Source organism: Crocodylus porosus, unplaced genomic scaffold (assembly GCF_001723895.1).
Source record: "Crocodylus porosus isolate Cpor-Errol unplaced genomic scaffold, CroPor_comp1, whole genome shotgun sequence".
NCBI classification, from domain to species: domain Eukaryota; kingdom Metazoa; phylum Chordata; order Crocodylia; family Crocodylidae; genus Crocodylus; species Crocodylus porosus.
This window is the reverse complement of record NW_017728886.1, coordinates 211,348,542-211,370,780: the sequence shown is the minus strand read 5'-3', so window position 1 is coordinate 211,370,780 and position 22,239 is coordinate 211,348,542. Positions and strand designations below refer to the sequence as shown.

General features: G+C 42.3%; 1 protein-coding gene across 1 annotated transcript in view; it reads right to left on the bottom strand.

Annotated features, from left to right (window-relative positions):
* Positions 1–22,239, bottom strand: part of PREX2 (phosphatidylinositol-3,4,5-trisphosphate dependent Rac exchange factor 2) — a 296,072-nt gene that overhangs the window by 132,973 nt on the left and 140,860 nt on the right. The window contains exons 16-22 of the mRNA XM_019548936.1: positions 20,934–21,076; positions 20,677–20,769; positions 17,439–17,587; positions 12,961–13,046; positions 9,854–9,990; positions 7,663–7,780; positions 6,803–6,987 (exon numbers count right to left, since the gene is read on the bottom strand). Coding sequence (XP_019404481.1) covers positions 6,803–6,987; positions 7,663–7,780; positions 9,854–9,990; positions 12,961–13,046; positions 17,439–17,587; positions 20,677–20,769; positions 20,934–21,076 — 911 coding nt within the window. The remainder of the gene's footprint in view (positions 1–6,802; positions 6,988–7,662; positions 7,781–9,853; positions 9,991–12,960; positions 13,047–17,438; positions 17,588–20,676; positions 20,770–20,933; positions 21,077–22,239) is intronic.

The following is a 22,239-nucleotide window of genomic DNA, read 5'->3' as shown; positions in this document are numbered from 1 at the left end:
TAAACTCTGAGCCCATTTCTGGTGCCAAGTTTAAAACTGCAGCTTTCACATTTGCTTCCCTGGCACCTTGAACCAGTACCCCTCTTCCACCAATGGGGCTGGGAGATGGGGGGCATGACCGGGGTCTTGCTTGAAGAGCCCTGCCACACCTGCAGACCAGGTGGCACCGTGCCTGTTGGGGAGGGGCTGAGCCAGGCTGGGAGAGCCCTGCCTTACCTGCTCCCCACCGTGCCCACCCCAGCCCAGCCCTCTGCATCTGCAGGGCTGCTCAAGATGGCCAGGCAGCAAATCCCTGAATGTGAGTGTAAAGGGGGTGCAGCCTATGTGTGATATCTTTTATTACACCAACTAAATTGTTAGAAACATTTTTCTTAGCAATCTTTTGGACTTAAAAGCCCTTGCTTAGGCTAGGGAAGCATCTGCAGTTTCTGTGTGCTCTTCCTGGACGGAATGAATAGTAAAGAAGCCAGAGGCTGGGCTGCAGCAAGAAGGGCAATCAGTAAAGATGTAAATTGAGGAGCCAGTGGGTGAGAGGCAGCCTGGAGTGGGGAGGGGGAAGAGGAATGAATGTAGCAGGGTAAAGTGGAGAGGTTCCTAGAGAGTGGGATGTCAGGCAGCTTATAGTGTGTCATAAATCCAATGTCTATGTTTAGTCTACAGCTGTACTTAGTAAATGTGTCTTTGAGAGTTGTGCCGAGTTGTTCTTTGGTATGTAGATTAGGCAAAATTCCTTCCCTGGAGGTATCAGAGGGCAGTCAGGGAGGTAAAAAAATCTTTTTGTTGCGCTCCTTGCCCTCACTGGGCATCTTTGTGGACTTGCTCCCTTTGCGGGGCTTCTCAATGGGCTTGCCCCCTTGCGGAGCTCCTCCCTTACAGGCAGTGCCCTACTGGTGCCTGCCTCCCATAGGTCACGCGATCACCCGCATTCAGGCCTGTGCCTCGCGCTTCCTGCGGTCACCCACCCTCGGGCCTGTGCCTAGCGCTTCCTGCGGTCTCGCGCGCCCTCGGGTCTCATCTCCCGCGCTTCTCACGGTCGGGGCTCAGGTGGCCATAGCCGTGCCTGGCCCCCTGACCCACCGCCTGGGTCTTCCGCCCTGCTTGGGCTTCTCCAGCTATTGCCCGCACAGGGTTGGGGTCAACACAAACCCCAAACGCAGCACCACCCCGGCGCCAGACAGCTGTGCCTTCAAATACCTGAAGGGGGTGTTGAAAGAAGATGGAAGTAGACTGCTCTCAGTGGTGGCAGATGACAGAACAAGGAGCAAGCAAGGGAAGATTAGGTTAGATACTGAGAAAAAATTTCTCACCAGGAGTGTAGTAAAACACTGGAACAGGTTATCGAGAGAGGTGGTAGAAGCTACATCTTTGGAGGCTTTCAAAACCTGGCTAGACAAAGCTTTGGCTGGGATGATCTAGTTAGGGATGGTCCTGCTTTGAGCAGGGGATTGAACTAGAAGATCTCCTGAGATTCTTTCCAACACTAACTTTCTATAATTCTATGATTCTATATTGCTTCCCCACTCAGCACAAGGAGCTCCTTCAGCAAGCACAACCAAGGTCAGTCTGTAGTTCCCCATGCTGCTTCTCTCTCAAGTAGTGAACTCCTGCCTCCAGCTCTACCCACGTCAGACTGTCCCTCTGCCTCTGGTGCAGGGCTTATATAGCTCCTGGTTCCTGAGCCAAGGACACCTCAGCAGGTCATTACCTAATTAGCTGCCAACTGCTTGTTATCTTGGGCTCTGCAGGTTTCTAACTCTACTGCCTAGCCTTACCCTCAGTAACACAGCTTGGCCTCTGTGACGCCTGGAATAGGGTAGGTATTTAACACCATGAAGAAACAATAATATACAATAATTTAAAGAGAAAAATGAAGAAAAAAGCATAACATCAATTTGAAGTTACCAAAGGATTTTAGATTGGCAGAGCTAAACTCAGCTTCTGAAATTTCACATTATAATTTGATCAAATGCCAAGATACTTAACAATCACAATCACAATCTCTACTTTAATTGTCTTCTTAAAGACAGTGGGGGCTTTATTGACTATTGATTTAAACCTTCTGTGGTTATGTACACTAGTACAAAGTCTGCCTAAATTGCTAATATTTTGAGTAACATTCTAGATCTACTTTGCAATGGTTAACTAAGGTGCACAGGAATAGAAAATGAAGTCCAGTTTCTCTAGCATCATCCTGATCCTTGATGATCAAGAGGCAGCAGTTAGTATAGATACAAAGGAAAGATGAATATAGAACAATAAATGAGCACTACTTTCTGGAACAGTGAAAGATCTCCAGCTAGTTAGGAAACTGGCCTGATGTAGCTTAGGTTGAAGTATAAGGCTTGTTGAAATCATAGTACAAGGAACTTAGGGTGAAGTTACAGGTTGTACTTAGATCATACTAGGGACCCTTCAAACATGAGCATCCAAACATTAAAGTTTATTAACTCATGCTAAGTGCCTCCAGAATGTCTCAAAGTTATATCACTTTAGGCAAGGTTTAACTCTGGGCTATTGTACCTAGCTTGTGTTAGGGTCACTTCAGTCTGCTCCACGGAGATAAAATCTGCAGTCCTCCGGCATCCCAGGATGCGTCACTCCCAGGTTCCCCCACCCAACCAAAGCAGGGATAGAGCCCAAGTGTCCTGGATCCTAGTCAGGCCCCTACTCACCAGCCCTCTAGTGACAAGTTAGAACTGTACAGGCAAGAAATGGTATTAACCCTGCTTACAATGTGTTCTAACTTTAATTCTGCTTAATGCTCCACAGATTTAGTATGGCTTATGGGGAATGCGTAAACTTCATCCTTATATCACTAAAGCCAAAGGTCGATGTTTTGGAAGTGTTTTTAATTAAACATATGCAATAAAAAAAACAGTATGACAATAGAAAATTAAGCCCTGCACTGCCAAAAAAAAAGGGGAAAAAAAGCAAAAAAAAGCAGCTTAATAAGAAATACTAGAACTGCAGACATTTCAACCTGCCATATCATTAAAACAAGTATTAACTCTTGTTTTAGTTCAATGGCTTACTCAATGAACAGAAAATCCTAACGAGATTAAATTTACTCTATAAAGTCTTACATTTGGATGATTTACTTTTTATTTCACCTGACCAACAAATGTACAAGAGATAAAATCTCTTATGACATATCACCCCTCCCTCGAACCCATACGGAAAATCCTCAAACAATTGCAACCCATGCTAGAAAGAGACCTTATTCTTAAAGAGATCTTCCTAGAGTCACCCATCCTAGCCTTCAAACAAGCACTGAACCTTGCTGACCTCATCACCAGAAGTAAATTTTCTCAGGCCCAGAACACACCAAATAGATCCAGACCATGCCATGACAAGAAATGCAAAACCTACCAACACATTTTCACCACCACACAACAGAGCCATCAGCATTCCTGGATCTTACAGCTGCTCCTTCAGAAATGTAATACGTCTCATCCAATCTGCTGGCTTCACCACAATCCTCTGGCTGGAGAATTGGCCCCATGGTCAGATCCAGAGGGTGGTGGTTGACGGAAGGCAATCATTGTGGTGTGCTGTGACCAGTGGGGTCCCTCAAGGCTCTGTCCTTGGGCCAATACTATTCAACATCTTCATTAATGATGTGGACATTGGTGTCAGAAGCGGACTGGCCAAGTTCACCGATGACACCAAACTTTGGGGTAAACTATCCACATCTGAGGACAGGCTGACCTTCACAGGCTCAGAAAATGGGCAGACGAGAACCTGATGGTTTTTAACACCAAAAATGCAAGGTTCTCCACCTTGGGAATAAAAAACTCACAGCATGCTTATAGGCTCGGCAGTGCTACGCTGGCTAGCATTACAGACAAAAAGCACTTGGGGTCATGATTGACCACAAGATGAACATAAGCCTTCAATTTGATGCTGTGGCTAGTAAAGTGAGCAAAACACTGGCTTGCATCCATAGATGCTTCTCAAGCAAATCCCAGGACTTCATTCTCCTGGTGTACTCAGCCCTGTTGAGGCCACAACTGGAGTACTTCATCCAGTTTTGGACTCCACAATTCAAAAAGGATGTGGAGGAGCTTGAGAGAGTCCAGAGGAGAGCCATGCACATGATCAGTGGGAAAGAGAACAGGACTTATGAAGAGAGGCTGAGAGCCATGGGACTCTTCAGCCTGGAAAAGCATAGGCTCGGGGATGATTTGGTAGCCACCTATAAGTTTATCAGGGGTGCTCATCAGGATCTAGGGGATTGTCTGTTCACCAGAGCGCCCCAGGGGATGACAAGGTCAAATGGTCACAAACTCCTTCATGACCATTTCAGGTTACTATCCGAGCCCCTAAGGTCTGGAATAGACTGCCACCAGAGATGGTTCAAGCACCTACTTTAAACACCTTCAAGAGAAATTTGGATGTTTATCTTGCTGGGATCCTATGACCCCTGCTGACTTCCTGCCCCTGGGGCAGAGGGCTGGACTCGATCATCTTCCAAAGTCCCTTCCAGCCCTAATGTCTATGAAACTCTATGAAACTCCAATGCACCAAATGCCCTGATGGAAAACACATAGGAGAGACCAAACAACAACTGCACACCAGAATGAATGTACACCAGAAATCTATCAAAGACAGGAATATCCAATTACCTGTGGGGGCACATTTCTCACAAGAAAACCACTCTCTCTCCAATCTCTCAGTCCTGATCCTCAAAGGAAACTTACATAACATTTCCCAGAGATGAGCCTATGAACTCCACTTCATCAACCTCTTGGATACTAAAAATCATGGACTAAATATAGACATTGGATTTGTGACACTTTATAACCTACCTGACATCTGACTCCCCAGGTGGCTCTCCACTATTCATCCCCCTTTTCTCTCTCCTACCTTCCTCCTCACGCTCAGCCTGTCTCTCACCCACTGACTCCTCAAGCTATATTTTCAATGACTACCTATCTTGTACGCATACCAGCCCAGCCTCTGGCTTCTTTACTTTCCATTCCATCCAAGAAAAGCACACACCAATTGCTGTAACTTCCTCAGATTGAGAAAGGGTTTTTGAACCCAAAAGCTTGCTTAAAAATTGTTTTCCAACTATTTAAGTTGGTCTAATAAAAGATATCAGATTCACCCACAGGCCCTCATCTGCCAAGAGGTAAAATATAAATTGTAAAAGGTGTCAAAGAAAAATCTTTGGTTTCAGATGCCAATGGCAAAAAGGTCAAAAGGCTAACATAACATATTTCATCATTACAGTTCCATATCCAACCCCCCCCCCAGCTTAAATGTAAAACACATGCGCAGTCAATCTCGCATGAAACCTAAGAACACACAGAGTCTGTTCACAGTCATGACTGGCAGTCTTGTAATTATTCAGGCCTGGCGTGTTGTAATAGGCCACCCTGAAAGCTATAATTTTGGAAAGATTTCCGCCTTCGGTGGAGACCTCCACACACGCCCAGGAGACATAGTCAGTGATTTGGCCAGTCGCTGACCTCTGCCCGCCGACGGTAAAAGTTTTCAGGTGTATCCGTTTTTGCCGGCTCGTCTGTTCTCGACAAGAGCTCATGAAAGTCTTTAGACCGAAGTTACCTGTATGCTTTGCTTAAAATCTGCACCACGCAGTTTGTAATCTGTGCAACAAAAATATCTGCATGCTGAGCTGAATAAATCAACTTCTCTTTCTACACCGCGCAACCACAACTTCCTTCCTACACTGCAATCTCCTGTGGTGTAAGTAAAATAAACTTTCTGTATAACCAAGATGCGTTAAACTTCCTGACTCCTCTCGCTTACCCACCTGTCCCACTATCTACCCCACCCCTGTCCAGCCGGTCGTGCCGACCCAGGCTCGCAGGTCAAGGGTACACCGGTCCTCGGACGTGACAAAAGGTATTTCTAAATGAATTAGTAACTAATAATTAAATGTAAAATACAACTACATTAATTTAGTCATCTTCTGCATACTATTCATTAAAAGTCCCACATTTTCAAATATTGAGAAGGAAAAAAAATCTCAAGTGGCCGGTAAAATTTCAGGCACTGTTATGTTTTTGAAGATGTATTTTTCTGTGTCTAGAGTAGGATTCTTAACATTAAAAATATATCAGTCCTTATTACATGCACAGAAATTGCAATTCTGATAAGTCTCTATGCAATCTTGGAATCTAAGTGAAGGGCCACTTCAAAATTGGACCTGCAGTGTCTGTATAGATTGGGCACTTCAATGGGACTTTCGGGCACTTTTAGCTAAAGCTGATTCAACCTGGTATTAGATAAAAGTGCCAAAAGAGCCCCACTAAAGCGGGAGAGCTATACAGACATTGGGTGAGTTGGATTCAGCTAAGGCACAGCTTCTTCTGAGCAAGTGTGGGGCTCAGTGCAGAAATGCACCAAGTTTAAAGTGCCGGGGTTTTGGAGGGTTTTTTTTAATATCTGCAAGTGGCCTCAGTGTCTTTTATATTCTTTTGAGTTCTTCCCTCAACCTTCAAAAATTTTGCCATGACAATATGACTATGAACTTCTTTGAAGTTTTATTTGATAATAAAAAGAGGCCTTGGGATTTTCTTTTCTTTTTTTCTTTACATTTGTTGAGGTTTAGAGGTTCGGTTTATTGACCACATCTTAAATTTATTTTGCTTCTTGAGTACAGAGTCATGATTCAAAATGTCAGAAGGTCAAAAGTGACTGGTAATTATTGACATGAAATTAAACACTCATAATCCTATCAATCCATATAAAACAGATATTGCTTCAGTGGTATTAAGCATAATAAAAATTAATAGAAATAAAAATTATAATCTTTCTACATATGCTTCCATACCTTGGCTGTCAAGCTGAAAAAGCCTTTTGGTTCAACCATTTTCTCTAACACATGGCATTTCATTCCAGCAGTGCTGTCATACTCATAAACCACTCCGTATTCCAGGTGAACATTATCAACAGTCAGACTAACATGATCTTTCCTCCCATCAATTATTGCCATAGTGTTGAATTTATCAATTACCTCTGGAATTAAAAAAAATATAATTAATTAATTTTATTTTGGTGCTCTCAGACCTAAATCCAAATAAAAGAACAGCAGTAGGCTAAATCTTTGGAAATAGGAATCTTTTGATAACTATTATTAAAAGGCACATAAAAAAAAGTCCTGTCTACAAGCTGAATCAATTCAGGAAAATACTCAGGCTGTGGATGACTAAAGACCAAATTAGATTAAGAGGTGTGAGGACTAGTATCTATAGACACAAACTATAGTATATTATAGACACAGACTGTAGTAGTATCTATATTATAACACACTGTAAAAAGTTTGTTAAGCTTTACTTTGCTTGAAAGGTACTTTGATATTTGACTCACATTTGGGGGCCCAAAACAGCATGTTATTCATCTTAACTGACTTTGGACTATGTTATCATCATTGATGAATTTAAACTAGAGTTTTTCATGAAAGTGACATTCTCCCAAAATATCAGGTTGAATATGGGAATTTCAACTATTCCAAGGAAGATGGTATTTTAATATTTTCTTTTTCTGTCAGATCGGGAATTGCCAATAAATCCTTACATAAAACAAACTTCATGGTCTGCTTCATAGTTCTCTAGGGAAAGAACAAATTCTATATTCCTTGCTAATAAAAAGGAGCTAGTAAAAAGAAGGGCATGCTAAAAATAAAACTCAGACCTTCCACTTTGCAGTCAAAGACATCCCCTCCATCACCTCCAGGGGGCTTGGAGTTTGTTTTCTGAAGATCTTCCTGTGCACTCTCAATACTGTTATATACCCACTGTATGGAATCTTGCTAAAAAAAAATAAATTCATGTGTAATAAAAACTGCTCCATTTCACTTCTTTCAAACAGGAGAACATTTTAATACCCTAGCTATTAGAAACGTTTGTCAATTATATTGTTTTCTGTGTTTCAGTTTGAAAAACAACAAGATGTTGGACAAAGAGTAGTGAGATTGATTTTTATCAAAAACAGTTGTAGGAAAATGTATTGTACTGATCCTAGAGAGTTTATCAGTTAATTTGTTTCTGACTGTGTTTATAGTTAGTATAGCTACCCTTTGTTTTATGCCTCATCAAAAAGACCTGTACAGCACATCTGAAGCAAATACAGTGAAACAAACATTTTGTTAAACAAGGAATAAGCAAGATTCCCTTCTCCCACAGAGTGTCCACATAAAATTAAACTCACTTAACCTCTTACTTTTCTGATAAGTGCGGCAGAATAAAGGACAAAAATAAAATGCAGTATGGCTGAACTGAAACTGGAGCCTCTAAGAAGCAGTGAGTGGGATCAACTGTAAGTTAAGAAAGAGTATCAAGTGTTGAGTTGATTATCATGTTCGCCGTATGAAATGTTTATCAAAATACAGCCTAATTATGTAAAACATATATTACCTTTCTAATCATCCACCAATTAATGGGTTAATAGCCTTAATGATTAAGATATATTTTACCTTTCTAGATAAACCCACATTCAAATATGCTTTACCTTTTACTCAAAGCAATTCATACAGTATTGAAGGTACCTAATATTTTGTATCCAGATTTCAGAGAGTCTTCCTAGAAATACCCAGCAGTTATTTGCACAGCTACAATCCAAAGGAAATAATTTTGAATCCCAGTTTGCTTTGTGAGATGTTGCTGATTTGACTGTGGGATTGTTTTATAGGTCTATATTCCTAAGACAACAGTCTGTACCAATCAGTCAGAGCTCTACTCATATCTTGAGGAGTCTACTGTGGGCTCAAAGGACACCTTATTTTGTTCAAGAAACACGATTCCCAATTACTCCCTAACCTGAATTCAGACAGCCTTCACCAATATTGTAAATGCCTTTAATTTAGGCAATTAAAGATAAAAGAAACTATACAATGATATCTAGAAGTAATAAAAGTGCCCCCTTTTGACAAGAACTCAACTCCATTTTGAAATCTTTTGAGATCAATCATGATATGGTATATAACGGTTTCAGTTCTATACTGGAGCACAAAGAGACCCACAGGAAGCATCTTCATTAATCTGCTATCATCTACATCACACACTTGAAACAAACCCATATTTCCACTGGTTATCGCATATCTGTTCAGTTGGACTGAGGGAAGGGTTTCACACTCCATTTTAATTGGATTTTTTTCTCAATTAGCATGAAATTAGATATATTGTGAAGTTAATTAATTATACTAGCTTATGGTTGATAAAGAATTTCCAAGAACTTGGAAAAATTACATTGCTGAATTCACCTTTTTAAAATAACATTTACCGTAGGTTTTAAAACATTTGATTTTCTTTCTAAACTAAAAAGCAAAACTACATTTTGTTCATCTAAAGAAATAGAAAATCCGAATCTTTGAAATAATCAATTTCCTAGCAATGTGGAGTAAAGGGAGTGCAGAGAGACATTTATAAGCAAGATACATGTAAGATACATATATTTTTTCATGTATGTATAAGTGTGTGTGTGTATTGCTCTCTCTGTACTAAAGTGACACTAAAATCTGGAAAAGAAATTAGTAGAACGGGTTATATTCACTTGCTGATGAACAGGAAGCAAGCTGTGTAAATGGATCTCCATCAAAATGAGAATGTACCTCATAGTATTTTCTGGATGGAACACTGATAGAAATAATCCTTTAAGAAGACAGCGTGAGAAAAATATTTAGTTAAATGCTTCGCTTTTTGAAGCAGAAATCAAACGCACCTTGAACAGCAGCAGTAAATGTTAAACAATCATCAGATTTTATTGTTTAATAACCCTGTCTCCCCTTTGTTTCTTGAACACATGCTGGATACATCGGGCACCATATAGAACAAAACATGAAAAAGCACACAGGGAGTCAAATGGGAGCATAAGCAGTAAACTGTACCTGCATTGGACGCCTGTATTTCCTGCAGGCTGTAACATGGGCAATAACGCTTGCATGACTCTCTTTGCTGACATTAATTCCATTCACTTTGATTATGCACTGTCCAGGGTGGAGACCAGCTGCAGCTGCCACAGTTCCTTAAAAAAATTGTGAAAGTTGCCAAATCACATGCTAAAGGATCCTCTTTTAAACTAACTAGCAATAAGCTCATTTTGCATGAGGACCCGGTAGTGTTGCTCCTTACGTGGCTAGTAAAGCCAGTCAACGGGACTCCAAGAAATGTCATGGTTCTATGCTGACTATGCGGGGAATTTTCTGTATAGACTTTATAGATTATTTTAGTAAAAAAAACATTCAAACAGACATCTCTGAAAATCTAGGAAAATATGTATTTCAATTTTTTAGTAAAAAAGATAAAAACTTCTGTAATTTGACAAAAATTAAACATAAAGAATTATTATAGTCTAAATTCTATTCAGTTTTCTAACCCTTTGCTTCTTGACTCCTGCAGATGTCTCTCTCGCTACCTAAAAAAAGAAGCTCTGACAACTGGCCCCATAATTCAAAGAAAATATTAAAGTCAACCAAAAAGTTCCAACCAAACAACATGTGCAAAACCCATGTCCAAAGGCATTTCTGTGTGTTCAGTTCTTATTTTAATCATCCTTCAATTTCACTTGTAATGGAATGGCATACCACCTGCTTCCAACATTTAAAATGTTGGAATACAAACTTTTATTAACTTTAATCATTGTGAACAAAGATAAAACAGTGTTTATAAATAAAGTATATGGTCCAATAATTTTTTCTCTCTTTAGAGTGACAACCTTGGAAAAGTCCTCATTCTGATGAACAGAAAAAGCATAGGTGGAGAAAATCTACTAGAGCTATGTGAAATTTTGGCAGCTGTTTCAGAATTGGAATTCTGGGCGCCGAAAAACCTCTGAAATGAAACAGAAGGCTCTGAAACATCTCTGAAATGTAATGAAACCATCTGAAACATTTCAGAAATGTTTCAGATGTTTCGGATGTTTTGGAGCTGGGCTTGCAGGGAAACAGAAACTAAGAAGAGGGAGGGGGAAGAAGGGCAGAAAGACTGTTCTGATAGTGACATCTGTAGCTGGCCAATGTCTGTGATCTGTTCCTGAGGTCCCTTCTGTCCCAGTGCTCTGGGGGAGGGACAGCAGCCTGCTGTCATCCCATATGCAGATCTAGGGGCCTGCACCCCCCGGGAGGAGCATGGCAGAGCCCCACAGCCCTCCCGAGGGACACAGGCCCCTGGATATGTGTGCGGGATGACAGCATGCTGCTGCTGCCGGCTGGGGCCAGCGCCAGCACTCGAGTCTGTTCGGTGCAGCCCATGCCAAGCACAGCCAGGGAAGACACGGGAGAATCCCCCACGGCTGCCGACCCAGCCTAGCCTCCAAAAAAAACAAAAAAAAGCCACACTCACTGGCTGTAGCTGGGGCTGTGGGGGCTCTAGGGCCATGTGGCAGAGCCCCACTGCCCAGCCTGGCCCCAGCATCCCAGCACTTTAAAAAAAAAAAGCCCTGCACTCACCGGTTCTGGCAGTGGGGATCAGAGCCTCTGAGGACTCATGGCAAAGCTCCCTGCAGAGCATGGGGCAGTGAGGGGGCAGCGGGAATCCCCGCCCCAGTACCCACGTGGCAGCTGCCCCATGGCGTGGGTGCAGTGCGGCTCAGCAGGGTGCCACATACTGTCTGGGAGTTGGGGCCATTGGGGCTGAGTGGTGCTGGGCTCCAGGTGACTGCCAGAGCTGTCCCAGCTCCCAGACAGTGCATGGTGCTCTGCCAAGTTGCACTGGACCCGTGCCATAGGGCAGCTGCCGTGCAGGCACCAGGTGGCAGGGGTGATCCCACTGCCTCCCACTGCCCCACACTGTGCAGGGGGTCTCTGCCATGAGCCCTCAGAAGCCCTGATCACTGCTGGTAGAACCAGTAAGTGCGGGGCTTTTTTTTTTTTTTTTTAAGTGCCAGGACTATGCTGGGGCTAGCTGGCCTGGAGATGGGGTCAGGCAGGGCAGCCATGGGGGCTTCTCCCACTGCTCCCCACACCTGGGAAAAGACAGGCACAGCCAAAAGAGCTGGTAGCCAAATTGCCTATGTATGGGAAAAAGGGAAAACCTGCAGCCACCTGGCTGTGCCTGCCTCTCTCTGGCCAATCTGAATCTCCAAAACAGCATCAAAACTCTGGAACATATTTGGCCAAATCGAAACACAGCAGTGATCTGAAACACCAAAACGAATCACTATCCTCTGAAACGGCCGAATCTGAAATTGAAATGAGACATGGCCATTTTGCACAGTCCTATAATCTACAATTCCCTGCAATATACCTCAAATGTGTTCTGGAAGGACTGGTTATTGGGACTCAAGTCAACTAAAATCCCATGTATAGTCAGTTCTTTTCCTTTCTGTGGTAATCATGAAAAAGGTGCCAGTGAAGACTACGGGCTGGATTCTAGTCCTCCTATTAAGCCCATAATTGGATGTAGGCATGATCTTATTCCAACTTGCTCAAGTCCCTGAAAAAACTGATCATACAAACTGTTGGTTCCAAATGTAATACCACACAACAGACATACAGAATACTTCTGTTCTTTGTTAGTATCAGACCAGCCATCCAGGGTATGTTAGATTAAAGGAAATGGCAAGTTTCTGACAGTCATATCACAGAAAGGACATAAAACAGTATTTAGAGCAAACATCTGTAGTTCATAAAATGAGTCCAGAGCTGCACAAAAGTACCTGTCAAAAGCATATACATAGGATGTAAAATGAACAAAGTAACTGTCAGAAAGTTACTCCTGACCTCTAGTCAATGAGTTCATTTACGTCTTCTACTAATTATTCCTTAATCTGTAAAAGGACATTGTTTTTAAAACCTATATATGGGTTATGTTCAGAACAAACATAATTTCCACAAACAAAATGTTTCAAAGGAGTTTTAAAAAAAATTCTATTCTATTCAGTAGTTCTATTTGATGCTGTTTGCATCAATAGGAATGATCCTGTATATTATCTTACCAGGACCTTAAGACAGTATGGAGATGCTTCCTATTATTTTAGTCAGAACCTGGGACTTACCTCTCCCAACAGCATGGACAACTGATGGACCAAAGCCTCTGATTTGGAATCCCAGCCCATCTGCAGAATCAGGAATCTTCACTGTCCTAATACAATACAAGAACTCCATATGAAATATTAAATGGAGATTATGGAAGAATCTTATCATTAATTCACCTATTGTAATCAACCTCAACCCCCTCACCCACAAGCCAGATATTTTTCACTCTTTTGAAAGCTGAAAAGGACTAAAAAGAGAGACTCTTAACCACCACTAGTTGTTTACACCATGACATAATGCTTATCACCATGCTTTATGACCATTTGACATTTACAATTAATTTACTTTCACAATACTCATAGGAAAGCAATGCTTCATTTTTCAGTCAAGAGTGGCAAACATGAAAATTGAAAACTACCTTTTTTAAGAATGACTAATGGTTTGGGGTTCATTTCTTTCTGGCATGAGATACTTTGAAAGGGCCTGCCTGTTAGATAGTACTTTTTTTTATTTCTTTTGTTTACTTGTATTAAGGTGCTATCAAAACTCAAGAAATACATTCCAAAGAACAACAGACTAAATTTTGTCCTTTAAAGCTCCTACAACATACCCTAAAAAAATCAAATTAATTTAATTTTAGTAAATTTCAATTTAAAACGTTTTCTTTTAAAAAGTTCCAATAAGTCTATGAATTACAGGAATCACAAAAAACAATGGATAAGAATAAGGGAAAAAATAGAATAGAAAAAGAGAACTGATCCTGCAGCTCTTATTTCATAAGGATCTCAAAACTTGGCCCAGAGATAAGGCTACGATGAGACTGAGACTAAATTATAGTCTGAGTCTTCATGAGATTAAGATATACAGAGAAAAGTAAATCAAGTTAAACGTGTGATAACATAACACACATTCACCCAAGTCATTGTGTTATCAAATGGCAAACAAACTACAAAGATATTCCACAAAGACATTCCACATCTAATGCGAAGCACCTCTTTGACTTATGGTGCCTTAATTGAGTGCATGGCAGGTTAAAATTTGTTGGGCAGCCTTGCACATGGGTTTTTAGATGCTGAGCAGGGATGTTAATCAAGCACCCTCAGCTAGAACTTGCAAATCTGTGCCGGGGCAATCCCATGTAGGGCTGTAATGCACACTTTCCCCTTTTCAGCACACATGAGATTGTTATTCTGGGCTCTACAGACACCAGCAATTTGAGAGGGTGAAGCATGGCATAGGGGACCAGTCCCCCATATCAGTCTCCTTGTGCCAGTCGTTGTGTGGTTGGGATTCATGCCCTGATCCTAGCAATCATATGTCCTGCTACGCATGTGTGACATGGCAGGATGTACAATGGTTGTAATCAGGGATAAGATCCCATCTGCCATTAAATCAATGTCTGCTAACACTGTGAGCCAGAAGCACCAAAGTCCTGGGTTACCTTATTCCTAGGCAGCTACTTTGGCAAGTGCCTGAGAGTCACAGGCTTTGAAAGCCCCAGTGGTGCAGACTGCCAAGGAACCATGATTCTGCTGGAATTTCACTGAAAACTAGTTAGGTTCACATGTCATGAAGACAAATAAGCAGATATCAGTGAAAAAACATTTCATGCCAATGTTTCTCTAGCTCTACTAAATTATAAGTTCTTTTGGTAGGAACTATCTATTGCTCCATATCAGTGTAGTACATAGCACAATGTGTTAGATTTTAGGAAGTAGAGTATTGAGAAAAATAGAAGAAAAATGCTGAGATTCAGAAGAGATAAATGTTGTTTTAAAAGACATTCATTCAACACTATGCAAAAGTTTTATTCATCCATAAATTTTCAGTAATAACCAATATCACTGTATCACTTCTTGCACATAAACAAAAAAGGTGACCATACCCTTGGTTATATAGGGATATCCTAGGGAGAGGCTGAATCCAAACCCTTGCAGCCCATGTGCCCTTCTAAAAACTGAACCAACTAGTCTGCAAATGCTAGTTTTCCATTTTTACCAACATGGAAATAAATCAGCTTTTTTTAATCTTATGAATATTTCCAAATTACTTCAGTGTGAGATTTTTCCTGAATCAGAATCTGGAATCTTCTTACACATCACTGCTTTACTAAAATTTGATAAATGTTGCAATTCAACCCACAAGGCACATTTTAGTTGTTGTATGGTAAAGCCTCATGCCCTTTTACCCTATGGTAGGGCATACTCTAAATAACACTTTTATATAGTCCTTATACTTGTTAATTTTAAAAAGTTGTCCTTAACAGGTGTGCTGTGGGAAATTTTTATTAATTTAAGTGTGCCTTGGGGTGGAAAAGGTTGGGAAACACTGGTATATATTGTACTTTAGCCCTTACTGTCATTTTGATTCTGATTCTCCTTTCTCTGTTAAACTAGTATAACATCCTGCAGGGCAGGGAGCGAATTCAGGCAGATTTGGATAGACTGGGGAAGTGAGCGGGTCAGAATAGGATGTAATTTAGCAAGGATAAATGCAAGGTGCTGCACCTGGGGAGAAAGAATCTCCAACACACCTACAGACTGGGAGGTACCATTCTGAGCACCACAACAGTGGAAAGAGATCTCAGAGTCCTGGTTGATGCAAAAATGAACATGAGCCACCCGTGTGATAAGGCAATAAATAAGCAAGGCTAACCATACTCTCTTGCATCAGGAGGTGCATCACGTGGGGAGGGGAAGTGATAATTCCCCTCTGTGAGGCATTGGTGAGGCCGCAGATGGAGTAGTGCATCCAGTTTTGGGTGCTGCAGTACAAGAGGGATGTGGATAACCTTGAGAGGGTCCAGAGGAGAGCTACTCATATGGTTGAGGGCCTGCAGATAAGACCCTATGAAGACAGACTGAGGGACCTGAATCTCTTCAGCCTCCGCAAGAGAAGGCTGAGAGGTGATCTTGTGGCTGTCTACAAACTCATCAGAGTGGGCCAGCAGGGAATAGGGGGCACTCTGTTTACCAGGGTGCCCCTTGAGGTTACCACAAATAATGGCCACAAACCGAAGGAGAACAGATTTAGATTGGACATAAGGAAGAAATTCTTTACAGTGAGGGTTGCCAAAATATGGAATGGGCTTCTAAGGGAGGTGGTGCTTTCCCCTACTTTGGAGGTATTCAAGAAGAGATTGAATAGGCATCTGGTTGGCGTTACTTAACCCCAGTGCTCTATCCTGCCTGGAGCAGGGGGTCAAACCTGATGATCTGCCAAGTCCCTTCTGACCATAGAAATCTATGAAATCCTTAATTTACAGTTATTTAAACAAAGACCATCGTCAGTGTTTTATCTATGTCTACTGACCTCACAGATTTAAGACTTAGGCATAGCCTAAAGCAGGGCTGTCCAACTTCTTAGCAGCTGAGGACCACATCAGCAGGGCCTGCACGTCATGTGCTGCACCAGCAGAGGTTACAGCCCCCCTCACTTCCTGGACTACAAGCTCCCCCAGCACCACATGGGCTGGTCACTCCTCCCTCTCCACTGCAATGTGCGGATTGGGGACCTACCCCCACCCACCACCACCACCACTGCACTGTGCAAGCAAGCAGGCAACCCTGCAACCACCACCTTGGCTGCAAGCTCTGCTGCACCATGTCATGACTCCCCTGGCACTGCAGACTGTGCAGCACCATGTTGCCCCCGGAGAAAGGGAAGGTGGAACCTGTAGACCTTGGCTGCATCAGCCGCACAGCAGGGCAGGGCGCTAGCTTCTCCAGAGCCAGGCTGGAATCTTGTGGCAGTGACATCGCAGTCCAGAGCACGTGAGGCACAGACGAGGGGAGCAGTGGCCAGAGGGCCACAAACTGCCAGTTGGACAGCCGTGGATTAAAAGAAAAGAACTAAAGTCTTTGAAGTAATAAACTGGTATTCCATGATTCTTCCACATAAAAGGAAGAAAGGGAAAAAACTTTTTTTCTTTCAAGGAGTCTCTTAAAGATCTCAAGGAGTTTATTTTTTTAATCTTGTTTATAGGAGCTAATGAGAGACACCTATTAGATCACAGAGTCTAGCCTACAGTTGGACAGGATATAGTTCCCAAATAGAGGAAGTTGTTTAATAAACAAAATATTAGAAAATTGCCTATGTATGGGAAAAAGGTTCATTTACCCTTGTGGGTTCTGTATTATTTAAAATGAGAGTAATTTGAAAGTCAAAAGTTCTGTTCTCCTTTAGCTGATGTTGTCTGATATAATAGATATAAATTGAAAGCAGATTGACTTAGAAAAGACTAGCTAAAGGGATCTACTGTGTTGATAACAAATCAATCACTTTATTAAACAAGAACATTTTGCATAGTCAGGTAACTTTACAAGAGCCATTTAAACAATTTAAAGTACCTTTCAGCAAGAAATCAGCTCATCCTAGCTACAAGCAACAATATTAAGTTAATTCAGTCATTCCTGTTTAATAATATAAAGCCATTTGCCTTTTAAAAGTCCCTTCAGTCACCATTTTTAAAATTCCCAAAACAGGAACCACAACTTACTCGCGTGGTTTTGTGCTCACAAGAACCCTAAGGGGCTGTCTGCTGTTTAAACATGCTCTCAAAAAGTAATCCACTTCACTGAAGGGTCTCAGAAAAACTAGGTCACCATTAATGGCGAAGATCTTTTTCCCTACTTCCAGACCTGCCATCTAAGTGAGAGAAGAAGAAAAACAATCAGAATCTTTTTTTTGACCACCAATATAATGATTTCTCCTCAGTTGTACTGAAGAGCCAGTAATATAATGTCATATCAATAAGAAATTGACAAAACAGGCATAACCCAGACCTAGGATGCCAAAAAAACATATTGGAAGCCATGTTTGAAAAACACTTAGTACAAAAGGCCCTGACCTTGGCTGAAGCCTTCAGACATTGCTGCAATACAAGTTAATAGTCATTATTAATAATGTAGACAGCATGACAATAACAGAAATTGGCCCAATAGAAACTGTCATATTATCTAATCTACTTGTCTGCTGTTCTCTAAAGAAGTTAAAACTCATTTTCAAAATACAGGGACTTTCTAATAAACGTGGTAAACAGCAAGTAAATGTTTTACCTTACAAAAACAAAAAATCCTCAAACATTTTGTGTTTCACACATTTGAGCCATAGATATGACATACAGGATCATAAAGTATCTTGAAATCAGGGTGGGCAAAGTCCAACCCAGGGGCTGGATCTGACTGGCAGTAGACTCCATTTCCCAGCAGCCCCTGCCCAGATGGCTGGGGCCAGTTTTCATGGAGACCCCAGCAGCAGCCATGCTGTGATACCACAAGGCTGGCGTTTCTGTGGAGACAGCCCCTAGCAGTGCTGGCAGGCAGCAGCAGCGCCAGCCTCTTCCTGGTGTAGGGCTGAGGGGAGGCTGTGCTGCAGGCAGGAGCGGGGCAGGTTCAGCTGTCACCACTTGTGCAAGGTGGGCAGCAGTGGCAGCAGTGATGCCCCTGGGAGGGGTGGCTACAGGAAATTTTGGGGTGGCTATTGCCCCCCGCCCCCCACCCAGCACCATCCCTGCAGGGCAGGGAGCTGCTCTAGAGACATGGTAGGATCTTGTGGCAGTGACAGCATGGTCCAGAGCAAGGGCAAAGCCACGATCTGCAGCCTGCATGCTCCAGGCAGGGGCATGCAGGCAGCGGATCACAGCTCTGCCCCAGCTCCAGACCACGCTGTCACCACTGCAGGGAGCTGGGGCAGAGCTGTGACCCACTGCCTGCACATCCCTGCCCAGAGCATGCAGGCTGTAGATGGAGGCTCTACCCTGGCTCTGGACCATGATGTCACCACTGCAAGATCCTAGCCCAGCTCTGAAGCAGCTCCATGCCCTACCAGTGCTGCTGGGGCCGCTCTCCATTGAAACCCCGACCTCATGCTATCACACCACAGCTGCTGCTGGGGTCTCCATGGGAACCAGGCCCAGCCACGTGGGCATGGGCTGCAGGGAAATGAAGTCTGGCCACCAGCTGGATCTGCCATTTTGCCCACCCCTGCTTTAAATTATTGGGCAATTAAGTCCCTGATAGATGTTACAATCAAAAGCACCATGTACCACCCTGGCCAGGAGTTGTGATCAGCCAGAGGTGGTGAAAGGTGCCAGTTTAATAATTAGGAATGGAGAGGTTGGGGACAGAGGACCAATCACAACATATTGAGACCATTTCCTATGTACTCCACCGCAGAGCAGGCCTTAAGGAAAATGGCACCCTGACCAAACTTGTATTTGGGTACCCTCCGGTGCTCTTCCTACCTAGCACTCTCCCATCCCCCCATGCTGCCCTGCTGCAGAGGGGCTCTGTCTGATGGGCCAGATAGCTGGCAAGGCATCTGCCTGCAGCAGGGATCACTGGCTGCAGCCCCATGGAGTCAAAATGAAGGAAGCAGGAGCCTGTGATCAACAGCTGGTGAGTACTTGCATGGAGCCTCCCAGTGCCCTACATCTACCCTGGAGTTCCTCCAGGGCCCAACACACAACTGGCCACATGCAGGCAAGCCTTGGCCAGAGCCATCCCCCGCTTCCCTCCAAGGGCCTTCAGCCCCAGCCAAGGGCTTCCTGCATATGCTGCCCCAGACCACACTGCCCCACCCAAGCAGAAGCAGGTGTGGAATCAGGTAGCTCACACCAGCATCACATCATGCGGGGCCCCAAGCAACACCCCAGGCCAGCACTGCTACCTGCCACTTGCAGTGCCCGTGTGTGTGTGTGTGGAGGGGGTTCCCTCCCATAGCATCCTGGGCATTTGCCCACATCACCCCCACCCCCGCTAAGGCTGGCTCTGCTCCACAGGCTGGGCACTAGCCACATGTTCAATTAAAGGCCTAAGATAAACTAGCCCTAAAAGTTATTATACATATTTTGTGTTATAACACCATGGCTTATTCCTCATTTTATCATGCCATTATTTGATTGAATGTGGGGCCAAGTCACTACTTAAGACATGATTAACCCGTTAATCATGTCTTGTGTAGAACGTCTGTCAGGGGTCTAGAAAAAATAGGGTTATGCAAAGTTAATACAGCTGAACTTTGGCTGGATATAATCCTGTGGTTGTATTATACCACTGTTTTGCTGCATCTTTAATTCCTATCCTTTTATGGGATAAAAAAAAAAGTTAAATGCAGCTCTTCAAGGATTTCCCTGTAAAATAAAAATTCCAAATGTTATCTTAAAATATCATTATTTCTCTATCTATGCATATACAGGAATTCCCATTCATGTCAGTGTGTTCCATCTGAAACAATGCCAACATAAATACAAACCCTCTCATTTACTTTCTCAGATTTTCAAACTTTGCAGTTTACATTATTACAAATAAAAACAATAAAAACCTTGATACCCCCCACTTTTAAATGAAATAATTCAAGTATTTGTCTGTGGAGTGCCACATTTGCTTTATTTTCATCACATGTTCTTTGCAGTCATGCCTGGCACTCAAGAATAAGGGTATCACATAAAAATAAAACATTTATAAGATATTAATAATATAACTTCAAATATCATAAATCACAACAGGAAATAAAGTGATAGGGCTACAAATGGTTATAAAAGCTGTTTTAAACAAACATGACAAAAAATCCAAATTTTTCCTTGAAAAAATATCCAAAGCAGGAAGCTGAACGTTATTTTCTAAATATATGATATTTAAAAAATTATACCACAAATAAGAATGTGAATATACATTTTTGAACAAGACCATAAAATGTAAAAGTAAAAAACCACAGTATAAATTAGTATTTGATACCTCAGCATTTGACCCTTTCTCCACTACTTTAATAATAGGCACTTTGTTTTTGTCTTCTAAACCAAAACCATAGCTGCCTTCATTAGATTTAATCTGAAAAATAAAATAGTTTAACACAATGTTTACTGAAATGATCTGAAATGTTCTTTAAAAATAAATGAAAGCAAAAACACACTGTGTTCTAATACACAAACATAGGATGTTACTGCATCCTACCTATTACTGGCCAAAGCAGATATTTATTCAAACTAACTTACCAATAATGATTTGGCTATAACATTTTCCACAACTTTTAAGTCATGTTTCATGAGCCTGTGCTTCATATTTGATCCTTCCATCTCTTCATCCGCAAAAAAACGAAATAGCAGTGGTTCATCTTTAAATTCACTTTTTTCTAATACTGTAAAATACACAAATAAATAAAAAGATTAATTTTTCAATTGTGAACAAAAGTTCTTTCCAAAATAGTAATCATTTTTGAGCATTTGTACTCTAGAGCAACCCAAATTTTTTAAACATAAGCAGCACAGAATCATAGAAATTGAGTGTTGCAAGGGACCTTGAAAGATCAGTCCCCCTGCTCTGGGTAGCAATATTGTTGAGATCAAATGATCCCAGCAAGGTGTCTGTCCAGTCTCCTTTTGAAAACTTCCAACATTGCAGACTGCACCACTTCCTTGGGAAGTTTGTTCCAGATTCTGGTCACCCTTACGGTAAACAATTTCTTCCTTGCCTCCAACCTGAAACCTTCCTTTAACAATTTATGGCCGTTGCTCCTTGTCCTTCCCTGGGGCGCCCTAGTGAACAGTTTTTCTCCCAGCTCCCAATATTCACCCTGTACTTACATAAGTTATACTTTCTAATTGTACTCAATACAAACAACAGCAGCCTCATGCTCAAGTACAGCAGTTTGATTTCACAAGCCAGAAGAAATATTTTATCTTCAAAATAATCTTAGCTGATATTTAATGAACAAAAGCTTATAAGCTTTTCTCCTTCAAAGGGATTCATAAGCATAAATCTGAAGAGCTCTGCTAGACAGCTGGGCTAGGAACAGAAGTTACAGAAAAACTGGCTGGAGTGGTCCAAACCGGAACAAAAGTTCAGTGAACATAAACCACTTTCAAAATGGCCAAAACCAGTTTAAGATAAACCTGGTTAGATGTAGTATCAGACGCAATTGATTTAGGTCAAATCATTTTATAGAACTTCTGTCCCAAATCCCTTCCCAATTCAAGTTAAATCACAGTCCACCAGGATCCCTGAATGATGTGCAGCCCTGGGCTCTGCTGTCTACTCTAGCGGAGCACGGCTGGCCCCTCCCTCAGCTATTACTGAGCTAAAGCACTAAAGCCTCTTCTTCCTGCCAGCACCTCGCGGCCCAGTGGAATGGGATGGGGGGGGGGGGCAAGGGAATAGAACCCCAGCCCCTCCTATCCCCTCCATGTGTGCAGGACAAGAGGAAGGAAAGCCCCAGGAATGGGGGCTTTTCACTGCTGCAGCAGCCAGGTGAGAGAGGTGACAGGCTAAGCCTCATCTCCTCCCTAGTCCCCAACCTGTGAG